Source organism: Denticeps clupeoides, chromosome 3, assembly GCF_900700375.1.
Source record: "Denticeps clupeoides chromosome 3, fDenClu1.1, whole genome shotgun sequence".
Lineage (NCBI taxonomy): Eukaryota > Metazoa > Chordata > Actinopteri > Clupeiformes > Denticipitidae > Denticeps > Denticeps clupeoides.
In genome coordinates, this window is record NC_041709.1 from 25,343,639 (window position 1) to 25,370,775 (window position 27,137).

General features: G+C 42.7%; 2 protein-coding genes and 1 long non-coding RNA gene across 5 annotated transcripts; 2 read left to right on the top strand and 1 right to left on the bottom strand.

Moving 5' to 3' along the window:
- The first annotated feature begins 671 nt into the window (after positions 1-671).
- On the top strand, positions 672-11,718 carry dgke (diacylglycerol kinase, epsilon). The gene is made up of 11 exons (XM_028971780.1): positions 672-1,208; positions 2,626-2,785; positions 3,531-3,650; positions 3,736-3,879; positions 4,850-5,007; positions 5,109-5,157; positions 5,245-5,358; positions 6,658-6,729; positions 6,882-7,009; positions 7,652-7,763; positions 7,852-11,718. Exons 1-11 carry the CDS (start codon positions 769-771, stop codon positions 8,080-8,082), a joined length of 1,728 nt encoding a protein of 575 aa, XP_028827613.1. The 5' UTR covers positions 672-768; the 3' UTR covers positions 8,083-11,718.
- trim25 (tripartite motif containing 25) lies at positions 11,421-21,441 on the bottom strand. Of its 3 annotated transcripts, none has more exons than XM_028971776.1 (11): positions 21,347-21,441; positions 20,582-21,214; positions 19,761-19,856; positions 18,835-19,068; positions 18,286-18,454; positions 16,913-17,017; positions 16,781-16,813; positions 15,958-15,990; positions 14,808-14,903; positions 14,462-14,554; positions 11,421-14,331 (listed from the first exon to the last, which is right to left on the bottom strand). In XM_028971776.1, the coding sequence occupies exons 2-11, from the start codon at positions 21,164-21,166 to the stop codon at positions 13,799-13,801; spliced, it is 1,977 nt and encodes a 658-aa protein (XP_028827609.1). In that variant the 5' UTR covers positions 21,167-21,214; positions 21,347-21,441; the 3' UTR covers positions 11,421-13,798. The 3 variants fall into 3 exon arrangements, with proteins under 3 accessions (XP_028827609.1, XP_028827611.1, XP_028827610.1); XM_028971778.1 differs by having other exon boundaries at positions 20,582-21,211; positions 21,347-21,417; XM_028971777.1 differs by having other exon boundaries at positions 20,582-21,408.
- On the top strand, positions 20,617-25,644 carry LOC114785507 (uncharacterized). The gene is made up of 3 exons (XR_003749068.1): positions 20,617-20,819; positions 20,972-22,358; positions 25,210-25,644. It is a non-coding gene; the product is annotated as an uncharacterized LOC114785507 (long non-coding RNA).
- The last annotated feature ends 1,493 nt before the right edge of the window (positions 25,645-27,137 follow it).

Genomic DNA, 27,137 nt, shown 5'->3' on the forward strand with positions numbered 1-27,137 from the left:
CCGAAGATTGGTGGTGCACATTCTGAATCATGCGCCCATAACACAGTATAGGTGCTCTTCACTGCATTTCAAATTGAAGAGAAACGCGACAAATTCTGTGACACTTTATACAGTATTCTGTCCAAGCCAACATGCTAATAGCTAACCGATGTTGGTAGCCTACCAAATTAACACACAACTCTCTCCTTCCTTACATTCTGCTCTTCCATTTACCCAACTGCTTTTGAGAGCCCTGGAGCTCTCAAAAAGTATTTTAAATCTGATATGTTGAGGTGAACTTCCTTCTTCTCCTCCTGCCCATCTGAACACTACACCAAGTCATAATTGTGAGAAAAAAAGTCATAATTATGAGATTAAAGTCAGAATAGTGAGAAAAAAGTCATAATTGTGAGATTAAAGTCAGATCTATGAGATTAAAGTCAGAATTGTGAGAAGAAAAAAATCATAATTGTGAGAAAAAAGTCAGAAGAGTGAGAAAACAGTAGTCAGATTTGTGAGATTAAATACATGATGGTGAGAAAAAAGTCAGAATTGTTTGAAAAAAGTCAGCATTGTGACTTTATTCCCAGAATAAACCATGACTCCTTTTTTAATGGCCCTAATCCTTTTCCTTCTTTTCTTTTTTGGTAGGCCACGTGCCTCGTGCGTCAGATCGCAGTGACGTCCCAAAACACGGTGACGTCACCGCTTCCGCTTCCGCGCGACTCCCCAGTCTGACGGCCCCCGATGCCCCTGACGCCAGCGTGACGGGTTTCGCCGCCGACCGCCATGGACGCCGAGAGGCAGCCGGGGAGAGGCGGCCAGGACTGGCCCCTGCTGCTCTGGACCTCGCTGGCCGTGCTGGTGCCCGTCGTCCTCACCCTCTGGTGCAGCGTCCGCCGCTCCAGGCGCCGGGTCTACATGAAGGACTTCATCCGCAAGTGCAAGCACGGCTGGCGCTGCACGGACCTGTTCAGCAAGCCCACCTACTGCTGCCTGTGCTCGCAGCACATCCTGCAGGGCGCCTGCTGCGACTGCTGCGGCCTGTGCGCCGACGAGCTGTGCCTGCGCCGCGCCGACCGCACCATGCCCTGCAAGGAGATCATGGCCCCGGCCCGGGCGGACGGGACGCCGGCGCACCGCTGGGTCCGCGGCAACGTGCCCCTGTGCAGCTGCTGCCGCGTGTGCAAGCAGCAGTGCGGCACCCAGCCCAGGCTGTGCGACTACAGGTAGGCAGAGTAAACACAATACACAATTACAATTAGGGTTTGTAGACTGATATGGCACGGACTGACCTCATTCATTTACCACTGAATCAGGCGCAGGAACCCGTATGTAATGACATGCAGAATATTTATCTTCTGATTCTTTGTTCATCCCAACCAAAAGTTGTCATGGGTCACATTCATGGAGTAAGGCCAGTCGTAGAAGTCCACGGATAGTCTTAATCCAGGAAACTGGGTTAACCGGCTAGTAAAACTGGTCCATGCTGGCCACCTCTGGTTCAGGTTCCTCTCACACGCCTTAATGAGTGTCTTTACGTGACTCTTGATGGGCGACGGTCACCGGTTGGCAACAGGTGACTTGTTCTGTACTCAGTCACATCATTATCTTCAGCCGTCAGGGCTGTAGGCGAACGCATTTAACCTCGCAGGTTTGCAGGTTCGCTTTATTTTTCTTTTTAAATTGCTGTCCATATAGGCAATAATAACTATAAGAACGGTACCTTACTGAAAATGTGTTGGTGCTTAAAGTGCTTCACTGAGATGAAAAGAAAACAAATGATGTAAAAAGAAAATCGAATTAAAAGTGCAAGTGTTTTACAGGCTTGAACGTGATTATCGAGAGGGAGACGGGACGCTGGGCCAGGACATTTATCACTGCATGTAATGTGTTTTATCGTTCTGTCGTTTCACTGGGCTCGGGCTCGCATGGAAAATGATTGGTCGTGTGATGTGTGTTTTTATAAGCATGAAAATGGAAGCTGAGGCGGTGAAGCGGAGGCTACTTCTAACATTTCGGTTGCACTGAGAAAAAAAACTGACCATGAACAACGACGTTAAAAAAGACTCGTAGCGCGCGGAACATCCACCGCCACAATAACGTCGGGTTTGGGCTTTTAAAAAAAAAACTCTACTTGTCGGGCTCGGGTCTAACTTTTTTAAGGCATGATTAAAGCTCTGCGTCTGTCTGATTGGTCCAGGCTACTCACCCCTCTGTCTGACGGCAGCACGTGCACTTTCAAACGTACAGGCCGATCAGAGGCGGGCCCCGCCCTTCACCGCCTCTCTGACATGGGCTTTCAGAGTTGACACCGAATTGGTCGCACTCTAGAACCATGAGTGGTAACGTGTTTGCATCTTTACTTAACAAACTGACATGGCTTTTTCACTACGGTTGGATAACCGTGTCTTCGTTGACCAGAAATTTTAAATGGAATTAGTGCTACAGCCCATCAGTTTGAAAAGAAATATCATGGCATATAAAAATATATATAAAATGCTTTGATGTTATTATTTTGTGATAATTGTCGGTGTTACGGCAATCACTTGTAAGTTGGGTGCCCCCCGCCAGGCAGCTAAGAGGTGTCTATTGGCTCGTTGGTTGCTAACGAATTCCGTTTGGTTCGTTGTGTTTCACGTACAGGTGTGTGTGGTGTCAGGCGACCGTTCACGACGAGTGTAAAGGTGGCGTAGCGGACGGCGAGTGCTGCGACCTGGGGGAGTTCCGCAGTGTCATCATCCCCCCACATTACCTCCACCAGGTCAACAAGCTGCGGCGCCGACTCCCTGATGACTACACCAAGGTGAGGGGGCGGGGCTACAGGCTCGTCAGTCGTTGCGTGGCAGATGATTGGTTGTGCTGGTGATTAAGGACGCTAAATTTCGAATCCCAGCAGTAATTTTAATGGCTCATACAGCCTATTATACTGACCTGGAAACGATCAAGATAATTACGTTGCTCCTTTATTAGCCAGTGTGACAGTGAAGCTCTTGGTGTGTTTTCAGTCATTCCTGGTTTATTTAGACAGATTTAAGTCCTGTAGAAAATTGTGAAATTAGCATGATGCTAACATGAGTCAAAAACCGCCTTCAGTTCCTAAAGCTAGTTTAAATTTGAGATTCACCACGTTTGTGAAAATCTATTTATATAATTCAAATCAAATGTATTTATAAAGCATGAATAGAAGACAGCTCAGTATAATACTAATGTACTGTGATGTGATTTACCAAAAATATATAGATATATTATTGCAATACGAAAGAATGGATAACAAGTGTCTGTAAGTCTGTATTTAAATATTTGGGTTGATGTTGACCTGATTTCAAAGGGAAGAGTGTTACATGCTGCTAAAATTACAAATGCATAACCACTCTTAGGTGAAACAAGGCCAATATTGTGATAATGGATCATTTCGTAGCACAAGAGACAAAACTAGCAGCAGCATAAAAGAACTTTTGGTCAGGGTATTTTCCATGGACGCTCCAAAACTTGTAACAAACCGTTTATAATAGTCTTCATCAGACAATTTTATGGTGTTTTTTTGGTAGCTGTCGGCAGCTTGTGGCAGCGGCTGGACACCGGTGCTGGTCCTGGCCAACACGCGCAGTGGTAACAACATGGGAGAAGCTCTGCTCGGAGAGTTCCGCACCCTCCTCAATCCCGTACAGGTTTGGGTGTTGTCTGTGTTTTAGAAGAACCTGTGTGGTGACAACAAAAGGAATGTGATTAACTTGTCACTTCTCGTGTTTAAAGGTGTTTGACTTGACCCAGCTGCCCCCTTCCAAAGCCCTGCAGCTGTGCACCCTGCTGCCCCCAGGCAGTGTCCGGGTGCTGGTGTGTGGAGGAGATGGCACGGTGGGCTGGGTGCTTGATGCCATCGACAACATGAGGCTCAAGGTGAGGGGGACACTTGAGCCTCAGAGAAATTAATATGATCAGACAGACTGTTCATAAAAAATAAATAAATAAATAAATAAACTTACTGTGGAAATGATGTAAAGCATTTTAACACCTTTATTATTTAGACATAAACACTGTGTTAAACCAAGCATGTTAAAAAGAAAAATACAGTAATGTGCTAACTTGTTCCCCAAATTCGTTACTGAAATATATTCATTAAACACAATTTGCTTGTAGGGCAACACAATGTAATTTTATTTCTTGCTATCCATTGCTAGCCATTACAAATCACCTTCAGACCTCATTATATAACAACAGATAAAATTATAAATGCAAAATTCATTTTGTTGTCATCAGTTTAGACATCGATGTCTGTATTTTTAGTTTATTTTGATGGGACATCAAATTTACACTGATATAAAAGCTGTACAAGTGTCATATCATCTTTGTTGTCACAATGAAAGACATTTTTAGATATTTGTCATATCAGGTGTCATCATTAATATGTGGAGAAGCTTTTCACATTATTAAAAGGGACATTCTGTTGGGGGGCCGGCTATGCTGGTGAAATCCCAGTGGAGCAGGTGCTGAGGAACATTATACATTAACATTGTGGGAGGGGATGGGGGATGAGCCCTGCCCCCCGACGCAGTGAGTAGAGCTTGTGCGACTCAGTCCTGCATTACGTTTATATTTATCCAGAGAACCTTACAACCAGTAGTGAGGGAGGGACAGTGTCCCCCTGGAGACACTCAGGGATAAGTGTCTTGCTCAGGGACACAATGCTAGTAAGTGGGATTTCAACCTGTGACTGTGATAGACAATTGTTACCCACTACCCACAACTACCGCCCAAATTAGATGGGGGTGAAGCTGATTAATGCTGAAAAGTTGAAAAGGTCAGCTCCGTCAAAGGGTCTTTTTTTTTTTCTGATCACTGGCATCGACTTCATGGACTTTATGTTTAGGGCCAGGACCAGTTCATACCAAGGGTGACCATACTGCCACTGGGGACGGGGAATGACCTCTCCAACTCCCTTGGTTGGGGGGCCGGCTATGCTGGTGAAATCCCAGTGGAGCAGGTGCTGAGGAACATTATGGAAGCTGAAGTTGTAAAGATGGACAGGTGAGGGGGTCAGTCTGCAGCCCGAGCATGAGAAACAATTATTGGCTTTATATGTTTGTCAGAAAGTTCTCCAGCAAATTACTGGTTTGCTTTGGTGTTAGATGGAAAGTTCATGTCGCCTCGAAAGGCCATTTCCTTCGGAAACCAAAGGTGGGATTTCTGCCATTTTGCAAATTTTGAATATTCTGATGAAAATATATATGAGGGACATATAAAAATTTTGCTCTGTTTCTGCAGGTTTTATCCATGAATAATTATTTCTCAGTTGGTCCAGATGCTTTGATGGCCCTCAACTTCCACACCCACCGGGAGAAAACGCCCTCCTTCTTTTCCAGTCGCATCATCAATAAGGTTCAAATCCGAACAATATATATCAATTGTAACAGTTATTTCAAAATGAGGACACAAGACACAGGACACAAGACAAGACAAACATGTGCAGAATGGTCAGTATGTTAACAGGTGCATAAGAGGTTAACAGGTGTATTGTTTAACAGTGTTCTGGTGATGGCAGTGCATCGTCTGGCAGTTACAGTTCTACACCGTCTGCCAGACAGTAGGAGGGAGAACATGGCATGTGAGGGGTTGTGAGCTCCATGCTCAACGAATAAGATGTTTCTTGTAGAGCTGGGAGATGGTTTAAGTGGAACCCAGAAGATGCGCTCTGCTGTCTTCACTATCCGCTGCCGGGCCTTCTGCTCAGCGACAGTGCAGTTATCGTACCAGGCAGTGATGTAGCAGCAGAGAACACTCTCAATGGTCCCCTGGTAGAACAATGTGAGGACGGGAGGAGGGAGGTTGGCCTTCTTCAGCTTCCTGGGGAAGTACAGATGTTGCTGGGATTTCTTGGTGGTGGAGGTGGTGTTCCTGGTAGGCTCCAGGAGAGGTCGTATGTCATGTGCACACCCAGGAACTTCACGCTGTTGATGATCTCAACAGCAGATCCATCGATGTGCAGTGGGGTGAGGACAGTCTCTTTCTTCCTGAAGTTGACAACCATCTCTTTGGTCTTGGTGACATTGAGACTCAGGTTGTTGCTCTGGCACCAATCCACCAGTTTTATCTCCTCTCAGTAAGCAGACTCATCGTTGTTGGTGATGAGCCCTCACTACTGTTGTGTCATCTGCGAACTTGATGGTGTGGTTTGAACTGTACTGTGCAGCACAGTCGTGTGTCAGAAGACTGAACAGCAGTGGGCTGAGCAGCATCCCTGTGGGGAACCTGTGCTCAGTCTGAGGACCTTGGAGGTCTTATTTCCTCCTGTTAGGTCCAAGTCCAAGATCCAGCTGCAGAGTGGAGAGCTTATTCCCAGCAGGTCCAACTTCATTACAAGCTTCTGAGGGATGACAGTATTGAGCTGAAATCGATATACAGCAGCTGATAAACAGGAAGACTGTCCCAGTCATCCAGTCAGTTGTCCTCATCAGATCATCTTCCAGGAGAAAATGATACTTCTGCTTTGACAGGTGCCATAGTAACCAAATTGTGTTCTTAGCTTGTCCATTTTCTCTCCCTTCATGTAACATACCTGATACTGATACTACCACTTATGTTTTGTTGAATCTGGTGTGGTGGAACCTTGGTGAAGCCTGGACTAGAAAATGCTGTTTTTTGTCCTATTGAACTACAACATGTTCTCCTTTTTTCCAGGCGGTGTACTTCCTTTATGGCACCAAAGACTGTTTAGTGCAGGAATGCAAAGATCTGGATAAGAGGATTGAGGTCATTTTCATTTTAATAGCTGTGCTCTATAACAGCTTCTCTCTACAGGAACAACATTTATATTTGCTAAATTTGTGTTTTATAGTCTTGTAAATGTGCCATAAACGTTTCAGTGAGTAGAGGTGCTGACCTTTGAACTCTCACCCATCCAGCTGGAGCTTGATGGTGAGAAGGTGGCACTGCCCAGCCTGGAGGGCATCATCGTGTGCAACATTGGCTACTGGGGTGGGGGCTGCCGCTTGTGGGAGGGGATGGGGGATGAGCCCTGCCCCCCGACGCAGTGAGTAGAGCTTGTGCGACTCAGTCCTGCATTACGTTTATATTTATCCAGAGAACCTTACAACCAGTAGTAAGGGAGGGACAGTGTCCCCCTGGAGACACTCAGGGATAAGTGTCTTGCTCAGGGACACAATGCTAGTAAGTGGGATTTCAACCTGTGACTGTGATAGACAATTGTTACCCACTACCCACAACTACCGCCCAAATTAGATGGGGGTGAAGCTGATTAATGCTGAAAAGTTGAAAAGGTCAGCTCCGTCAAAGGGTCTTTTTTTTTTTTTTTTCTTCTTGCAGTTTGAATCAGTTCCCCTTATAATTGAAGCCATAGGGGTGGTAGAAGCCTAGTGAGTAAGACACTCGCCTATGAATCAGAAGTCCCAGGTTCAAACCCAACTTGTCCCTGAGCAAGACACTTAACCCTGAGTGTCTCCAGGGGGACTGTCCCTGTAACTACTGATTAAAAGTAACTCTGGATAAGGGCGTTTGATAAATGCTGGAAATGTGAAAAATAAATAAATAAATAAAATATTACTGTAAATAATTTATTGATATAATGAAACAACTGTTGCATAAATTCTGTGTTTTGTTCTTGAAAGTTTAATTTGACGTTTGAATGGTGTATTTTATCTGTGCTTGTCTCCAGGCTGGACGATGGTCTGCTGGAGGTCGTGGGCGTCTTTGGCTCCTTTCACTGTGCCCAGATCCAGGTGAAACTGGCCAATCCAGTGCGACTGGGCCAGGCACATACTGTTCGGGTGAGATTCTCCATATTCAGTAAGCTTGTCAGTGTTGACTTACGCTTCATTTCTCCAAGTGTTCATGTCGTCTGACCTCCACACACAGCTGGTGCTGAAGAGCTCACGGATGCCCATGCAGGTGGACGGCGAACCGTGGGCCCAGGGACCCTGCACCATCACAATCACCCACAAGACTCAAGCGCTCATGCTGTACCACAGCGCAGAGCAGACAGATGACGACGATGATGACTCCAGTGCCTCTGAGGCTGAAGATGCCGTCCCCGTGCAGCCTTCAAATGGCAATAAATCAGAACCTGCTGCGGAGCAGGTTTCATAAAGTCCCCCTCACCCCTACCCCTGCCAAGCAGTGCAGAGGAGCCTAATGCTTATGCCTCTTTATGTTTACATCACTTCCTTGTTCATGTTTTTGTGTAAGCCAAAGTGGAAGAGAACCAAGGAGAGAACAGCAAGAGGCAAGGTTGCAAATTCCAGAGTAGGTCCAACTCAGAAGAGTGTAATTTCTTTACTATGCTCCATGTGTGTTCAGGTCACTAACCTGCCAAAACCCCTGTCCATACCACAAGGACTTTACAAAATTCCCTCACCCTGGCCCGATATGTTCGCACCAGAAGTGACGAGAGTGAGTTCACTGCATAAGCGGCCATGATCGTGTTCAGACCAGAAGTTAGCTTACCCTGTTCCAAAAATCCAGTTCTAACATTCGATTATCCCACCTTTGATGTGTTCGTAGAAGTGGGAGAGATATTTCATGTCCCTAGTGGCAAGTATCAGAATGCTCTTTTTTATGCAGCTGTGAGGGTATCAAAATTCTGGAGTTGGTTGACATGAGAAGAGTATGAAAATTTGCTTCACACTCCTAGATGGTCTACCCTGGAGAGCATCAAAATCCAGTTACGCTGCCCGTGCATTCATTCCAGTGGCAAGAGAGTTTGTCTCATTTTGCTGTCCTTGTCTGGACTTATCTCATGTCAGTAGCGCAACTGCATCAAAATTCACATTTTCTTGCCCCGAGTACTTTTATACTAAAAGCTGTAAGAGCAGCGTTCAGAATTCTTTCAGACCAGAAGTGTCGATGTTCAAATTTTGCTTTCCTTCCTGCAATAATGTCAAGATGATTTCACTCTTCTCCCAAAAGAAGTTGTTGACCCTGACCTGTGGCATCTAATTTCACTTTACCTGCTCAAATTGTGTTTATACGATCATCGAATAATCTGGTTTCCATGCCCTGACCAAGGTCTCACACATTTCTGAGTGTGCAGTTTGATGGAAGATGGCTTTCAGCATACGGAGATGTTCTAAAAACCACAGAACCTGACTGGGTCAGTTTCCCATCCATTGAGTCCTAAACTAAAAACATTGTTGAATGGAGAATTTGCTTTTAGTCTAAGACTAGGTTTAACCCATGAACAAGAGACTTGCTGCGAAGCCCACCCTGGCTCAGATAAATTTCACATTTTCAGCTGCATTGACACAAAAGCCACTGTTTTGGACATGTTAAGAAATCCTCATATTCTTTACTACTTGTATACCCCTTGTATTTGACTACTGAATCTTAAGTTCATTCAAAGATGGCTTGGATGCATTGAATGTATGTGTGGACGTTTTGTTTTGTGGAAGTCCATTTGTTGTTCACCTTAACAGAATGCACAGAATATGTACCAAACATTGACTCGGAGTTGCTTTTTGAAGGAAAGGGAAGCTTGCTACTGGCATACCTAGAATTCTAGAAATCAGTCTCGAGTTCGTAATGGTGTGCTTGTGTATTGAAGAGGGTTGGATTGCTTCGTTATTGATTATTATGGTCTGGATCATGGTTCCGGATCCAGGATAGGGTTGTTCTTGTGTGTCTTTAGAATTTCTGAAGGATTTGTTATGGTGGACCACATGTGTCACTGAAAAAAATCGTTTTTTCAGTGCTTTAGTGCTAGATAGAAAATCTATTTAAGAATGGATATATATTTTAATTATATTAAAAACATTTAATAAACACATTATTTAACATAAATACATTTTTGCATTAGCCTCTGCATTTAGCTGTTCTGTGACGCTCCAGGTCCTTGGTAAAAGGAGAAGAAGCCATGCCAACTAGTCATTATTGTATATCCAACATAGTAAAGTTGAAAATCACTATCACATTTTGATTACGTTACCGCTTGCTTTAGCCATGTTTTGTATTATTTGTCAATTATCAATACTGATAAACCCTTTACTGGCCTAATCCCTTCTTTTGAATGAGTTACAGGCACGTCTAATATTCGCCACTGTATCTGGACACGTCACAAATAAGTTATAATCTTACTTATGCTGTGCTGTACGCTGTGAGTTGTATGTTGTTTACAGTGGATGCCGGTTATTGTGCATTAGGGATGAGTCAATTTGTCGGCTATACTTCGGTATCGGCTGATATTTGCACCATTGACTATCATTGGCCTTTCATCTCCCAGGAATGCAACCATGTATCAGCTGAACATTGCCATCATATTATATTTACCTCTTAGACTGGTTAAATGTTTGATTTTAAAGGACAGCTCATATTCACTGGTATCGGCCCAAAATGCTATTGCTATGTGCTAATATGCCATTGCGAATGTGCCCGCAGGTTTTATAACCAGGCTGAGTAGGCATGAAAGTGTTTATTATGTGAGTAAGGCTATTTATTACAGTCTATAATACACAGTTTACTGGACCAAGGAAGAGAAAAAAAAACACTGAATGTTTTACGAAATGTAATATTACCCAGTTGGCAGCGAGTCGGCTGGAACTTATCATTAAATTGTTCACCATAATGCTTTACACTGTAAGTCCTACAGTGCAAATAAGCTCTGCTGATGAGCGCACGTCTGGGCAAATATGAATCTTTCCGAGAGTTGTACGAATGTCTGAGGTTTGATGTTTACATTGTTGACGTACAAGGGTGTTGCACTGAGCTTTTTATGCCATTCGGCATGTAATCATGATGATTTCTTGCCAGAGCTGTAAACACAGCCAAGAGTTGGAATAGCTGTATGTGAATGTTAGGTTGTCCTTTTTTTCTTGTTGTTCTAGGACCACTTAAAAGAATTATATAATTTTGTGTTTGTGTGTGTATATACTTCTCTCATTAAGCACTAGGTGGCAGTGGTTGTAAGTTATTTCAAATCTACTGTATACATTTTATACCAAAATTTCTGAAGAAGCTATTGGCGTTTTGGCAAATCTGTTATGGAAAGAAAAGGTTATATTTTGGACACATGGAAAGTTGTTACATTTTTTATGTATTTGTGTAGCAAAGGAGTGCAGCCAAACTCTTGCATTATTGCAAACTCTTGCATTATGTATAAATAAGGTATGAATACCTTGTTTATACATTTTGATTCCTGACTAGAGTTGCTCTATAATATTCGCTGTTTATTCATGTTATTGTGATGTTATTGTGCTTAACGTGGCCACTTGTTGTGTTTTTTCTTATTTCCACTGAATATCTCCGGATTTCCTCTGCAAGCTTGGAGGCAGGTAGCCACAGAAGATGAGAGAGATTAGTTTATATGTGAAAAGCTTATCTGGTGTTGTGTTTACTGTGTTCTTTGGAAGCATTCCACTGTTCTGCGTTGTCTGTGAAATAGAATCCAGGAGGCTGTTAATCTGCTGCAGGGTGGATCAAAACACACAAAAAAGCATTTTCCACCTTTTTTATTTGCCAGTGGAATGCTTATCACAGAAGAAAGCAGGACAGTCAGAAAGAAGAGGAAATAATGGTATCTTTATAATCAATCAATTGATATATAAGGTGTGTGTGTGTTGAATGCAGTTAACAGGAAACGGATATATATATATATATATATATATATAAAACACTTAAATAAAATAAAAAAAACATATATATGAACTTGCTTAGATGCCATATTTGCTAAGTTTGAGCTGAATGTAATTAATGATGAACATTTTCAAAGCCCCTAATAAATATTTTCATACATGTGTGTATGTGTCATTTTCCCCAATAGATATATATATTTTTTGTTGCACGGAATCCATTAAAATAAAGATTAATGCCTGCAGTCCATTTTCACTCACACAGTTATAAACAGATTCAATTAAAAGATCAAAATACAAGACAAGCACATTAGACAAATGCAATTAAAAGATTTTGCCAATATGATTCTGATTCAATAAGAGTGAAGAACCCATTAGCTGAAGTTCAACAACAATTGCAACAGTGCAGATGTGCAGGACTATCTCTCTTACAAATCCAGAAAGGACGCTTCAGACCAGCACTTGGGAGCATCAGTCCCAATCAGATGAAAGTCAATCCCACAAAGTCTAAACAGGAGCAAGTTCCTTCACCCCACAGAGTAAATTAAGCCCCAGCCAAAAAGGTTAATAATTTTGTGGGAAGAAGTGCCTGCAGTTCTCTACATAGCGCCACACGCTGTTGATGCAAGCAATGCTGCCCACAGCACTGGCAAAGACTGTAATGGACAAGTGCATGACTGTCCCTGTGGTCCTAAGGAGTTAGGACGAGACCCTGGTCAAGTTCTAAAGGTCCTTATTTGCCATTTTAGATCAAAGACCAAAGAGGCTGGAAAAGTTACACAGAATCGTCTAACCCCAGACACTGACCTTCAACAAACAAGTAGCCAACAAAAAAGACAAACAATGCAACTCTTCTCATGAGTCTGCATGTATTTGTTTGCTTATGCTGAGTATTTGGATTGAATGTGAAGGTCAGTGATCTCCATGGACTATATTTGATTGGTGGCGTTTCACCCCACTGCATGAAAATTATACCCAAGACAGCATAAAGAGGTAATACTATCGATCCATGGAGGAACCTTTTTCACCAAACCCTTCACGTTTTGAACCAGTGCCAATGCTAACATCAGCTAAGTAGACAACTTAGGTGGACTGGATGTTCCTGGTACTATAGGGGCGTGTCGCAAATGTCACATTCACTTGTTTCCCCATCAATACGCTTGAATCGGAGCACTAATAATCTGCATGCTGGTAGTGGGTGTATTCCCATAATGTCTAGAGGAGAGATCACATTTGAACAGTCCAAAATGAGACCTAGATATCTAGCAAGCAGTCCCTTCTTGTTTGTATCTTGGTTGTATTTCTGGTTTTTGTTTCATGATTCATGTGATAGTAACAATCACAAAATACACAATATCAATAATCAATAATCACAATCCTCTATACTTAAACCTGCTAAACCTTCGAGCATAGAAGTGCATTCACCACAAGTACCCAGATGGTGAACTCATCAATTCCAGAGTTGAGTATGAGATGCCAGACCGCCTTCTGTCATAGTTATGTGACAACGAAGGTGTCAATGGCATTTCCACATCATGTGACATGGGTGCTCATGGCCAAAACCATTCAATTCTTCCAGGGATGATGCCAAATGGTCGCGAAAGAAGAAGAAAATGATTGTGAAACACTGCAGCACAGCACATGGTTCACACAACAAAATGTGTCCTCTACTTTTAACCCATCACCCTTAGTGGGGAGTGGGCAGCCATGAAAGGCGGTGCAGTGTGTGGGGACAGCACCTTGGGATTCAAACTGGCAAGCTTCTATTTATGGGGTCGCTGCCTTAACCACTAAGCCACCACTGCTCAGGATCAGACTCCATACATATACGCTTGAGATGTCCAACCAATTGCGACAAATGGGCCTTGCAAGGTGATATTATGGAAGAACAGCAACATGTCGTGTTGGACAATTTTTGGTAACCTGATAGCTTCTTAGTTCACTCTTGATCCTTGAAACAATGATTGGTTAGGCTCAGATTTTTTTTTATTTATCACATGGCATGATTTGATAGCACCATGCTTGCCTAATTAGACGTAGGATCTGGGCTAATCTGAAGCAATCCGTTCATCACTCTAAAAATACCTTTGTTTGGGTTGCGTATTCCTTCAGTAGATAATTTTGCATGCTTCACAACTATTCCTCATTTTATTTTGATAGCTGATTATATATTCTTGATTTTTCTACATTTATCATGACTTTACAACATGATAAAGTGTTTGACCAACCAGTCAATCACTTGACTAGTTGGTCCGCTTGCAGAGTGAGATGGCGCTGCCAGCAGAGAAGATCCAGAAGCCTGGGTAGACTGCTTCAGTGAAGGGGAACACAAAGCTGTGGAAGGGGTAGGCGCGGTCAGCCACCATGTAGAATGTGATAGAACCACCATCGCAGTCCAGCAGCACGCCCACACGGCTCGGGTTGGGATTGATCAGCACCGTCTCCGCGTTGAAGTGCCAGGCCGACAGCTTGACGTTGAACCACTCCACGCACCAGGACTGCGCGTTGCGGCCCAGCCGGCTGCTGGGACCCTTACGGTCGATGCTGGCGTAGGCCACGCCCAGGCCACAGAACTTGTTGTTGCTCATCTTGACCTCCCAATAATGGCGGCCGCGGGAGAAGGACTCGTTGCAGAGCACCTGAGAGCAGACAGAAAACCGAGACTTTGAATCCGGGTACGGTGCCAGCTCGTCAGACACTGTGGCCTTGGTGAAGTTCTCAGAGAGGATGATGCGGTTATGTGCAGTCCTGACGTCCAGTGTCAGCTCAGCATAGTCTGTGGAGGAAATATGGACTAGCTGGATCAGAGGTATCAGAACTCTTCATCATGGAAGATCTTCAGATCTACATTGATCAAAAATGATCAATAATTATGATCAATAAGTCATTTGTTAGTGAGAGCTTACACTTCAGAAGGTCACTTCTTTTAACTGCATTTGAAACATCCATAGGAAGCTTAACATTGCCAACTGGCTTCATCATACTTGCTGCCCATGCATCTGTGAGGAAAGAAAAACAGGATTACCTTTCAGAATTCCTGCAACAATATAAAGAGTAAAGTGACAGAACATTACATTACATTATTACATTTCATCATATGTCATCATATGTCAACATCTCTGCAGTCACACAGATCGGACATCGGACCACAAACACCATAAAAAGTGCATCATGCTCATGTGATTGCTATGCCTTATCTAATCCCTCAGGTCAACGTGCAAGCAGAACTGGACATAAGACGCAGAAACGCACCAATTTCAGCAGCAGCAGCGGCGGCGGTGGCGCTGAGGTCCATAGTCCTGTTGGGAAATGGAGATGTTCCTCTTGAGGGTTGCAGCTGCTTTTTTTCTTAAACAGGGGAAGATTAGGAGAGTTCTTAACTGTACGGTGAACGGCTCAGACAACATGACCAAGCCTGTCCTCAGCAAATATTTTCACACTTTATTCTTTATGTTACAATCATCTGAGATACCCAGTGGTGGACAAAGCCGTGTACTTGAATTAAAAGTCGAGATACACAAGTAAAAGTCCCTCCTTTAAAGAATAAGTTGAGTAAAAGTACAAAAGTGCATTTGCCTTCTAATATAACGTCAGTGTTGCACACAGCCATGTTAAAAATTGGCTCTTTCTGGAAAATAAATCCCGGTTTTGTTGAAAAAATAAAAATGCATTATTAAGTCACCCAGGGAAGTTATAACATAAGAAAGTTATGTTCCTACATAATAACTCATAAGTGAAAATTTGCGACAGATTTCACATAATGTTGTGGAGTAAAACATAAGATATTTAACTTTGAAATGTAGAGGAGTTAAAGTAAAAAGTCTTTAAAGGGAAATACTTTAGTATTAGTATTAGTAGTACAGATACATGAAAAAAACAGTGAATTAAAAAAATTGTGAATTAAATTTACTTCGTTACTGTCCACCACTTGAGATTCCAAACATAATTAACTAAATATAGAGTATTGTCATTAGTTTTTTTTATTTACAGTAGTTCAACAAATTCAGATGTTTCATTTCCCAGAAAGAGAGGGCGTTACAAAACGATGTTCTTTTTTTTAGTCTAAAATTGTTTTGAAATGATGCCATTTGCTTTCCTCCAAAGGATATTAGTAATAAACCCGCATCAAAATGACAGCACTGCTTGTACCTATTGGCTGTAATAACAGCAAAGGACTGTATGTAATTTAGTTAATTTAATTCTTCTAGAGCTGGATTTATTTATGGTAAACATCAGTGACATTCTTAAATGAAACTAACTCCATCTTTGTCTTGATGTGCCACGCTGAATAAATACAAAGGATTGTCAATATATTAATATCTTTCTCTCTCTCTCTTCACAATCCTTTTTCAAATAAAACCCCATGATATAGTGTGTTCAGTTGGTTATTAAGGTCTCTTACTTTCCCCTTTTCGTCCTCTGTCCTTCTGTGTGTCTGTGGAGCAAGAAGAAAAGGTTTATGAAACCCGAAGAGTCTTTCCACATGACAAATCCTGTTGCTGGTTTCTGAGACCTATTAACAATGATCATTAGAGACAGATAATGGTCTTTACAAACCCTCGGTAATGTGACTATGCTTGTTATGTTACAAAATGTTGAAAGAAACATTTTCTGTACATCCATTTCTAGGTATATCATCTAAGTTTAGCTCCGCCCATCATCATGTGGAGAAAAAAATGCTCTTGCCCTACCATGATGCCCAAACATTTTGTCTGAGGGATGAGTGCATCAGGGAAAAATCTGGGGTTTTAACTTCTAGAACTTCTATAATGGAGACATGCTGTTTTTTTTCATTCCAGAGAAGCATGCAAGAAGGTGGACAGGAGTTGCATTTTTTGGACCTTCTTCAAGATAAAAGATTTAAACAACATCAGTAAAAGTGAAAGTAAACTGATTGTGATACACAGCACAGCACACAGTGACACAACGAAATGTGTCCTCTGCTATTAACCATCACCCTTGGTTAGCAGCGGGCAGCCATGACAGGTGACCACAGTGTGTGGAGACGGTGCTTTGCTCAGTGGCACCTTGGTGGATCGGGATTCGAATCGCCGACCTTGTGATTACGGGGCCGCTTCCTTAACCGCTAGGCCACCACTGCACCAGCAACGTCACTGGTTATATACACATATGGACTATACGGTATCCAAAAATGAACAACAAAACCAATCTGTATATCTAAAGACCTTAATAGGATGCAGGTGTACTGAAAAAAGATCTCTTACTGTCACCCTTGGGCTCTTTGTCTTTCTTCTGGTCTGTAGACAAAAGAAGTTAAAAGAGTGATGATCTACAGGATCATAAACATAATGCATAACATAGTGTAAATAAATATTTCATAATATTTCAGAACTTACGAGGTTGCCTGTATCTCTCTTTAAGGGCATGCCCGGGACTAGGAGACCTTGGATTTGGTGGAGGAGGATTGGTAGCCATGAGTGGTGGAATGGGACTGGTGACACCTGAAGAAATGCAATAAATGTTTTTTTTCTCCATGTCTCTCTTCAAAAAGGATCTTTCTCTGTGGACTTACTCCACCACCTGATCTCTAAAGTTTCTAAAGTGAACAGTGAATGATTGAGGGATTATTTCTTATCCTTATTTCTGAAAGACATTGAAACAACAGTCGCCACTTTTCAAATATTTGAGATCAGTAGTAATCAATCCCAACATTTAAGCCAGTGACAGGTGAAGTGAAGAACACTGATCTCAGAAGTCGAGTTGATAGTTCGGGTAGGTGGTGGTAAATTTTATCGTTAATCGGTAATATTTTGTGCTGATGAAAGACGCACATGGTGGGAGACCAACTGTGTACCTTTTTATTGTTGTTTAAGCAAAAAACATATTTCAGATATTCTACTGTCTTAAAACAACATGCATGCTCAGATTTACCCCCAAATTTTTCAAACGGCAGTAGCCTACACTTCACTGGCCCTGTTAGCTTGCCGTAGTGGAGGGTGAAGGGGGGGTTCGCCACTGTGACTTCACAGAAAATTTACGTCTCATTATTATTTTTACTACTACTTCTTAATATGTATTGCTATGCAGGCAAATTCAAGTGGTCTTGTACTGTTCATATTGAGACACATTAATACAAACTAGGTTTAAAAAAACCTTGGGTGGCACCGCCTGGGTGGGTGGCGCTCCTGGCATTTGCTTATACTGCCGTCACCTGCTATGCCACTTATTGTGGTAAATGAAAGAAGAAAAAAAAGTTGCCGTTATCCGTGAGTGCCCTCTCGCTCACGGTATTTTTCTCACATAGTATCGACTATCAAAAGATTGTTGCTGACTAACTACACCCCTTCAAGTGCCATTGAAGGTGGAAAAAGGTCAGCATTGATACCCTGACCAGTCTGGAGCAACACAGGTGAGTTGTACTGTCCTAGTGTGTCAGACACTCGCCTATGAACCACAAAACCACAAAGTCCTAGGTTCAAACCCCACTTACTAGGACTAGCAGGACACTTAACCCTGAGTGTCTCCTGGGGGACTGACCCTGTAGCTACTGTTATGCACTGTGTGTTTGAACTGTATTGTTTCACTGGATTTCCAACACTTTTGGTACGTCCTGACGATTGCAGAAGGGCAAAATGTCCTACAAAAGTTGCAGCTCTGAAGATAGCCATCACAATTTGGTCTTTGTCAGAATCCTTGCCCGTTTTTCTTCCCTCCACCCGTCAGTGGTCCTAATGTACCGGCCGATCCGTTTACATACACAGTCACTTACCCAGTTTAAGAAGTGAGGCTCGGTTCTCGGGTCTTTCGTTGAGAAGCCTGCTCACCATCTCTTTCAGAGCAACAGCTGATTGCTGATATGCCTGCACGACTTTAGAGTCTACGTTCATCCGTGGAGAGTAGGGATCAAACTTGGCATTGGCTGGGAGCTCCACGGTTGCCTAAGACATATGCAGACGTGGAGGAACAATTAACTTCTTATGTACATGCAGCTTGCTCAAGAAATCAAGAAAAAGATCTTCTTTTGAAATTATGACTAACTTTTGCTGTTACGTTCAGTAATTTGTTAAGAAGGTTAATACACTACAGGCCAAAAGTTTGGACACATTTTCCACATGTGTTCATTCATAGTTTTGATGCCTTCAGTGAGAATCTACCAATGTAAATGGTCATGAAAATAAAGAAAACACATTGAATGAGAAGGTGTGTCCAAACCTTTTGCCTGTACTGTACATCGCATAGGATTTAAGATGGCAGAAAATGCCAAGTTGGTGCCAAGATACCAAGCCCATGTCTTCCAAGTAAAAGTATGATGACTCACCTGCAAGAAGCCCTGGGACTGGATCTGAGACAAATGGCTGTTGATCTGGTCTCTGGTTTCATCCATCACAGATATGTTCTCCCCAAATTTCTTGATCAGTGTTTGGAGCTTGTTATCGCCGCTCTCTTGGTCTTTGTCCACGGCCTTCAAGGCTTCCTGTTCGTCCCGCTCAAGTAGAGCTCTGATGATCTGATATTCTGCACTCAACGTCCTCTTCCGAAGGGCTGCCGCATCCTAACGTGACAGAGGATACGAATGAAAAAGGGTTCTACAGCACTGGATCATGATTCCGTTGTCAAATATTATTACCTTGCTTAACACGATATTGACCATACATTGATTACATTGATCCATTGCTGGCCACATATTTGAGGTTGCTATTCGCTTATGATCGGTCAGGTGTCAGAAAATTATTTTTAAACAGGCCATCCGATTTTATTTCCCATTATAAACGCCACTGGTAATGTAATTCTGAACCCATAATGTTCAACCACTTGTGTTGCGATCAGGTTGGGCAACATAGCATTGGCTCATGCATTGTGACAAATTGATGTTGGCGAATGTATCTCATAACTTGTAACAATGAGACTAGCTACCATTCAAAGATCAGCTTATACATTCCAGCCCCGAATCATCAGTTAAAGGTTCACACCACAGTCTGTCACCAGAACCGCTGTAATATACACTATGCTTACAACACACTTTATTGTTGCATCCATTGGTTACAAATATATAGCCTAAAACATAAAGCACTGCTTCTTCTAACAAACGACCATGATCAATAACTGTTGTTAAGCGGCTCCAATATGTGGATGTATTCCGATGTGGTCATGTGACAAGGCAATTGTGTTAGTACCTGGTGGCCAATGAAAAAAAGAAGAACTTAACAACTGTCCATATAACAGTGTAACCCTACAAATAGCTACCTTCAGCTGAGTCTGCTGCTCTTTCATCTGAAAGATGACTTGGTGGTTCTTCTCAATCTTTCCATTAAGGAAATTCCGTTTACCCAGCATGTCAGCCTACAAATAACAAAGCAACAACAGTATTTTATTGAACTTAACAGCTCAATTGTGTTTTATGGATGATACCGATGAAGAGTTATCCACTTTAAGTCCTGGAAGACCTTTCTTTTGCACTTCAAATGTAGAATGGTTGTAAGTTGTGTTTGAACCTGAGTATTCAGGTTTATAGGCGAATGTCTTACCCACTAGGCTACTACCAATCGCTTTTGGGACAGTGGTGGCCTAGCGGTTAAGGAAGCAGCCCCGTAATCAGAAGGTTGCCGGTTCGATTCCTGATCCGCCAATGTGCCACTGAGCAAAGCACCGTCCCCACACACTGCTCACCAAGGGTGATGGGTTAAATGCAGAGGACACATTTCACTGTGTGCAGCATGTGCTGTGTATCACATTGTGTATCACAATGACAATCACTTCACTTTAGAAATATATTTACAAATGATAAATATTCTGTCATGACATCTTAGAACACCTTTTATGTTCTGCATATAAAATATACACTATATACTTGTAGCGTAGATCTGAATTTCTTTTTGGTAGTGGGGTGGTAAGTAGCCTAGTGGCCTGTGAACCACAAGACCCGGGTTCAGACCCCACCCACTACACTTTCGCATCTTTCGCAGACATGTATCAAACCACATATGCACATTCTGGTTAGCATTGAGCCTAATAAGTAAATTGTTATAAAGGACAACACAGTGTCATCTGTGGTTCGTGGTAGAGACCTCTTTCTGGGCGCGCCTCTCCTCGGGGGTGGTGTACTTGCACCCGCGGTGCACCTGCTGCAGACAGGTGCTGCAGATGCTCTGCGCATGCTCCTCGCAGAAGAACTCCATGGTCTTGCAGTGGTCCGTGCAGATGCGCTCCTGCAGGTCCGCCAGCGGCGCGCACAGCTGGTGCGCGCGGAAGGTGGGGTTCTCCTGGTGCGGCCGGACGTGCTCCTCGCAGAAGGAGGCCATGCAGGTGAGGCAGGTCTTGGACGCCGCGGCGGCCATGCAGGTGTCGCAGCGGACCCCGGCAGGAGGCCCGGGCTCGGCCTCGGGGTCGCGCCCGCCGCCCTGGGTCTTGGCCCTTAACGTGTCCACCACCGCGCTCAGCACCGTGTTCTTCTTCAGCTCGGGCCTGTTGGGGAAGTGGTGCCGGCACTGCGGGCAGAAGAGGATGAAGCTCTCCTTCCACGTCTCCTCCAGGCAGGCGCGGCAGAAGTTGTGGCCGCACGGCAGGGTGACGGGACCCTCGAAGGGGCTCAGGCAGATGCTGCAGGTCAGCTCGTCCTCCAGACTGAGCAGAGACAGCGCGTCTTCGGCCATGGTGGCGGTGGAAGTGGACGCGCTGGAGGTTCAGCTTCGACGTTCCTGCTGGAGAGAAACGAAACTTAAGCGGCAGAAACGAAACCGTCGAAACGCGTCATGAAATAGGATGACGTCAGCGAGCAAATTTTAGCTGAACAACAATTATTACAAATAGCAATCAATTATTAAACCAAATACCAAATACGAGCATGAAACACGATTATTGGCGAATTTCGCGCGGTCCGTCCACAACAAGGAGGGAGTCCGAGATTAATGCAACTGCAATGGGGGCGTGTCCCTTCTACGGGGGCGTGTCCCTTCTACTCCAATCACCTCCCACGCGCTCCAGCGTCACAGTATCAGTGCGCCATAAAAGGGGAAAGTAAAAAACGTTTCTTGCACAAACCCGCGTTAATATCTTGCCCAAACTGTGTTGCTGTCCAAGTAAACCACAGATACTGCAGGATATCGTCACAGGTGTGGTGCAAGTGAAGCCTGAAAGAGTGACAAAATTCATGGATCCGTTTAAAAATTCAGTGGGTTCTTCCTTAGCAGTTCAGCATGTTAGGACTCACCATAGGCCAACGTCAGGATGATTCAGGATGACACATTGTGCATTGCTTAGCGAAGCTTGTGTGACAGGCTTGAGGTACCTGCTGAGTGGGTCACACCCATTAAGAAAAAAAGAAATCCTTCAAGCTATGTCATCATAATTACACGCTCAAGATTTTCAACCTCCACCCACCCTAATCTGCACGTCCCATCAAGCAGAAGCCCTGCTACACTGGATGGGCATACGGTGCAATCTCTCATTTAAGTCTTCTAAGCAACGTTCTGTCATGAAATGATGCAACACTATAACAGAGCAGGAGTTTTTTTTAAAAAAGACTATGGGTCAAGAAATGGATGAGCACAATCAGCTCTCATTGACTTTTGGCTCGTCAGACTCTCAACTAGATATTTAGTATGATAGATCACATTTTGCCAGTAATAACTGTGGATCAGGACCTTGAATCTGGGATTTTGTTTTAGATTCATCGGACAAATCAATGTTAGGTTTGTTCTGTGTTGAATGCTCTGTGTGGAACATGGAGGAACATGTAGCAAAAGGGGAAACTGTCTGAAGAACCAGAAACCAGAGGCATCCCTTTCTGAAGTTGGACAACGGACTAACAAAACCAACTTGATCAATTCATCTGTGAATCCTGAGGTACGTTTGTGCCATAACAAACAAAGCAGAAATAACAATAAAATTTATGCAGGTGAGATACGCGCCGACGGCACGGGCGCCCCCGGGTACTGCAAATATTAACCATGTTACGGGTAAATGTGTTCTGTTGGGGTTCGGGATGTAGCGAGTGCAAGGGGAGAAACTTTACACTGGGACGTATTGGTGTAGGGCTGGAGGAGAAGAAGAGATGCCTCCCTGTTGTGTGGAAGCCGGAGGAGTAGGTATTGGCTGTTGGCGCCACCTACTGGCTTCCGTGCAATAAAAAGCGTTATTACGAAACCCTCATGATTGAGCCGATTTCTCCTTTCCTGACCTCGCGGAGACGGCTCGTCACAATAGTATATAGTATGCGATTTCGGACGCAGCATAAATGTCATTTATCGCAACTCTTTGCAATACAGATATTCTATCTTATTCTTACTTTTGTTTTAGTGATTTTATACTGCTTTATGTTTTAACAATTTGCATTAATTTTATTTATTAAGTATTTTATTTTGTTTTATGTGATGCTAGTTCTTTTTATTTATTGTCCTAACTTATACACTGTACAGCACTTTGAAGTGCTTTATAAGTAAAGTTGGATTGGACCCTTTAAATGTTAGTCTGTCTTAGTTAGTCCGTCAGTCTTCACTGAATGCGATGTCAGTGAAAGCTGAGTGTTTCGAGGTTGTGTTTCCAGCCCACAAGCGGTTTTCCTTTAACAGGCACAACCTCCAAAAGCAGAATTGGCTTTTCCAAGTCCAAAATAATGCAATTAATGTTAATTAAATACTTTTAATTTTTTTTTTTTTTTAAATAAGTGGGGGTAAGGGGATTGAACCTGTGGAGGACCACAGGAGTCACAGAATAGCTTACAGCAGATAATAAAGCACACATTTAAAATTGCAAGAATTGATTCATAAATAAATGAACCATCAGAAATTTCCTTTCATTATTTAGGTGGAATTATACCAGTTTGGGATAAAAATACAATCTTTGTTGTCATATAAACTATAGAACAACCACAAATTATGTTGGTTGTATTGAATTTAGTCTGCATGAAGTTGCAGAGTCATCTGAGGCACCAGAGGAAGCTTATCTATTATTCATCACAGTGAAAATGGGATAAATAATCCCCAGCATTACACAACCATCTGGGTGGGTCTGCTAAAGTTTCCATGGAGTAACAGGTGAGTGATGCGTTTACGTCCAGTAGATGGCGCTGCTCAGCCAAAAGCCCGAAATGTGGTTCTTTTCTCAGCACCTCATATTTAGCATTCAGCTCAGTGGGTCGGTGTTTAAACACGCTCCTCTCCAGCTGGCTGGAAACTTTCACTCCTACAGATTCAGAAAGCACATGTGAATTAGCCTCACAGTTATAAACTTGTACAACATATTTATAAAGTGAATTCTTTTCACGCACACCCACGACAGAGATTCCACAAGTTTGAGCTGAAATGTCAGATATTCGACAGTGCACGCTGGAAAACAAGTGTGCGTCTGATGATTGTGTGAGCCGGGAACTGGTCTTGGATCTGAGAGGATGGCAGTATTTCGCAGTACTTGTCACATAAGAACTCAATGTTCATTTTAACCAAAATAAACAGTCACCCAACTTAAAATGAATATTGTAAAACTGTGGAAAATAGTATACAAAAACTCTCTCTACACAGAAAAGCACTGTATTAAAAACCATTCCAACCTGATGTTACCTGGCAGAAAGAGGCATGGCACAATAGAGGTTAAAAGAATGAACAGTTTCTAACGTATCCAGTAAGTTATTATTGCAGTTACATGTGAATATTGTATGCAAAAAAGGTACCAATGTTACAGAGAAAACCAAAATGAAAGACAGGTGGAAAAGATAGAGAGAAGACAGAAAAGCCTGAACCAAGCTTCAGAAACATCACCTGATCCAGGAGAAAAATAGATAAAGAGAAAAGACTCAGAGACTGATGGGAAAATTCCCCTCAGTTCCCGATGGAAAAATGGAAGTCCCCAGACTACAAGAGAAATTCCTTTTACACATTTGACACCCAGGAAGTTGTCACAGACCAATCAGAATTTGTTGTTTCTGTCGTCACGCCCCTACGGTGGCCCTGAAGTGCAAACCACACAAACAAATTGAGAATCACAAAAACAAATTGAGAATCACCAAAACAAAAGAAGAATCACAAAAACAAAAGAAGATTCACAAAAACAAAAGAAGAATCACAAAAACAAAATGAGAATCACAATTACATTAAGAAACCGGAAAGGGTAGGTACCAGTCAGCAACAGGAGACATCACTAATTGGACGACAGTCTATCGTCTTTGGAACCGGACGTTCCTCTGCCTGTAGCGCATTTCGTTTGAACGGCGGAATGTTTTGTTCAGACTGTGGGAAAAAGTTGGTGGAGGAGTCACCGAACTTTTGCAGTGGCTGTGGCAAAAGGCTTTATGATGCATCTAGCATCCGAGACACTTCACTCCCATCGAGTAAGTTAATAAGCATGATAAAAGGTTTGTTTTTATGGTTGTATTAGCCTAGCATTCGCTGTTTCCAGACCATAGCAGACCAGAGGGCTGTTCCACGAAGCGAACTCGGAAAATCGAGGCTCATTTGAAAATGCACACCGCTGTCTTGAGCATGACTGCTCAAGACCTTTCTAGTAGTGAAGGTTTGATGGCAGTTCTAGTGTTAAACAAACTCCACAGCAACAGGCGGCCTAAGGAGGTCCTAACACTTGGCTTTTGGGCAGATTATCTCCTTGATTCTGATGGATGCCTTTTTGTTTATAGTTTTATGAAAGGAGTGGTAAGGAAATACATTTTCTGTAATGTACTACAGTGTTTACTTTCTTCTTTCAGAGAAGGTAACAGCAGTGTGTCTGGAAGATTTGATGATGTTTGCCACAGGGCTGACAGCAGTTCCACCGGCAGGAATGACACCACCACCATGCATCCAGTTTTTCAGTGATTCGCCTTTTCCAGTTGCAAACACCTGTACAAATACTCTGAAGCTTCCCATCTGTGACTCATACAGCATCTTTAAAGCCAACATGGACTTTGGAATTCAAAATGCTCCAGGATTTGGATGTTCTTAAATCACCAAGGTCATGTTACAGTCACTATGTTACCCTGTCAAGTTCAGCTGCCCTTGGCACACTACTTAACACATTCATGTGACAAGCAACTTCCATCTTGTTAAACACTTGTTTTATTCTGAATATTGTGTATGTTGGAAAAGTAACAAATGCTGGACACTATTTATAAATGGTTTTATTAAAGAAAATTTAAAATGTTTCCTTGTGGTTAAATGTTAATATTTCAATCCATACCAGGTGCTGTATATTATGAACAATATTATATTCAATTTAGCAAGAGGGAAAAGAACCACTACGTACATTAAAAACTGAAGGAAAAACAGAAGGGCTGGAGCACTCCATTGAGTACAAAGGTTCTATTAGGTGCAAAAAAGGAAAGGCAGTAAAGTGTCAACACAGTGTGTGTCTTCGTCAGAGTAACTCTGACCCTTCTGTTTTTCATTATGGCTGTCCATCAGCTGTAGAGCAACTCGTGAGTGGATGACGCGTGGAGTGCCTTATTGCACATTCAAAACTGAAGTTCAGTTAGTTGGGTGTCTAAAAACTCAGCTATGTCCTTCACGGCCAAATACAGTTCTGTGGCTGATTCCCAGTCTTGTGGCTGCTGCAGTGTGTTTTGTTGTAGGGCCTGTTTTAAATATTCCTCAATGTTTGGATCACCACACAATCCAACCGGTAGCCTCTCCTCAGGAAACTCATCCAATTCCCTCTCCTCAACAGCAAATCCACAGTCTCCTGAACCATATCTGCAAAATGAAAATAGAACAGTGAAGGACAATATGGAACTATATCAATCAACGCAAGCAGTGACAGGTTATAAACTTCTCTATCATACTTATGTGTAAAATTATGAATATATATTAACCAACTTAAGCAATAAGATAACAATTTGCATTTAGTTTAATGCAAAAGCTTAATTCATTTTTTTAAGAACTCAAATACCTGTGAGGCAAGAGATAGAGTTCGTTTGGAATCCCCCCTGGACACGATGCAAGTCTGCTTGGCCGGATCCTGTGTTTGTTCCAGGGGTCTTTGCATTCATCCAGGTCTGTCTGTAGAACCCTGCTGAAGCAGAATCTCAGCAAGCATTGGTGTTCGTGGCTTCCATTGAAGTTTCCAGAGTCTCTTAGGTCTCCAAACAAGTCCATCCAAAACTGAGACCTGGGTATCTAATTAGTAATATTTAAGTATCAATTTAGCTTTGATCTTGGTCATTTTATAGTGTTTGAAAAAATATATATCCCCTGTTACATTTGTCTAATTTAAAACATGCCACAACGGATGTCAAAAAAAGTAATGGCATATTAGTTTTCCATAAATATTGTAGCGACCCAGCAGTAATGTTATTGTTAAAATGCTGTATTCTTTTCACTCTGCTCTGTGTGTTGGTTGTGAGGAGTGGAGAGAGAGTTTGGTCTGAGTTGCGGCGTGTTTTTTTTTTTTTCATATTGTATTGGCGTGGTTAAATCTAGGCAGGCATGCTCTTTGCGTCACAACAGCTGACAGTGACCATTTTCAGTTCCTGTAATAAAGTGACGGCTCTTAACGTCTAATCTAATCCAACTTCTCAACACGTACAGCAGGACGCTACTATATTCTCTTAAATGCATGTATAAAAATGATCTGATCAGCTTTTACTGTAGCCTACATCTACCAGACACAAATGTACCCACCTTCCTCTTCTGAAATAAG

Bases quoted from the DNA above. Each gene is read 5' to 3' on its own strand.
- dgke (XM_028971780.1), top strand. From the start codon at position 769: ATGGACGCCGAGAGGCAGCCGGGGAGAGGCGGCCAGGACTGGCCCCTG. The intron at 2,786-3,530 runs GTGAGGGGGCGG...TTTTTTTGGTAG, and splicing joins TCCCTGATGACTACACCAAG to CTGTCGGCAGCTTGTGGCAG. The intron at 3,880-4,849 runs GTGAGGGGGACA...CTTTATGTTTAG, and splicing joins TCGACAACATGAGGCTCAAG to GGCCAGGACCAGTTCATACC.
- trim25 (XM_028971776.1), bottom strand. From the start codon at position 21,166: ATGGCCGAAGACGCGCTGTCTCTGCTCAGTCTGGAGGACGAGCTGACC. The intron at 17,018-18,285 runs GTAAGTGACTGT...GCATTTCTTCAG, and splicing joins AGCCTCACTTCTTAAACTGG to GTGTCACCAGTCCCATTCCA. The intron at 14,904-15,957 runs GTAAGAGACCTT...CCCCTGTTTAAG, and splicing joins CAGAGGACGAAAAGGGGAAA to AAAAAAAGCAGCTGCAACCC.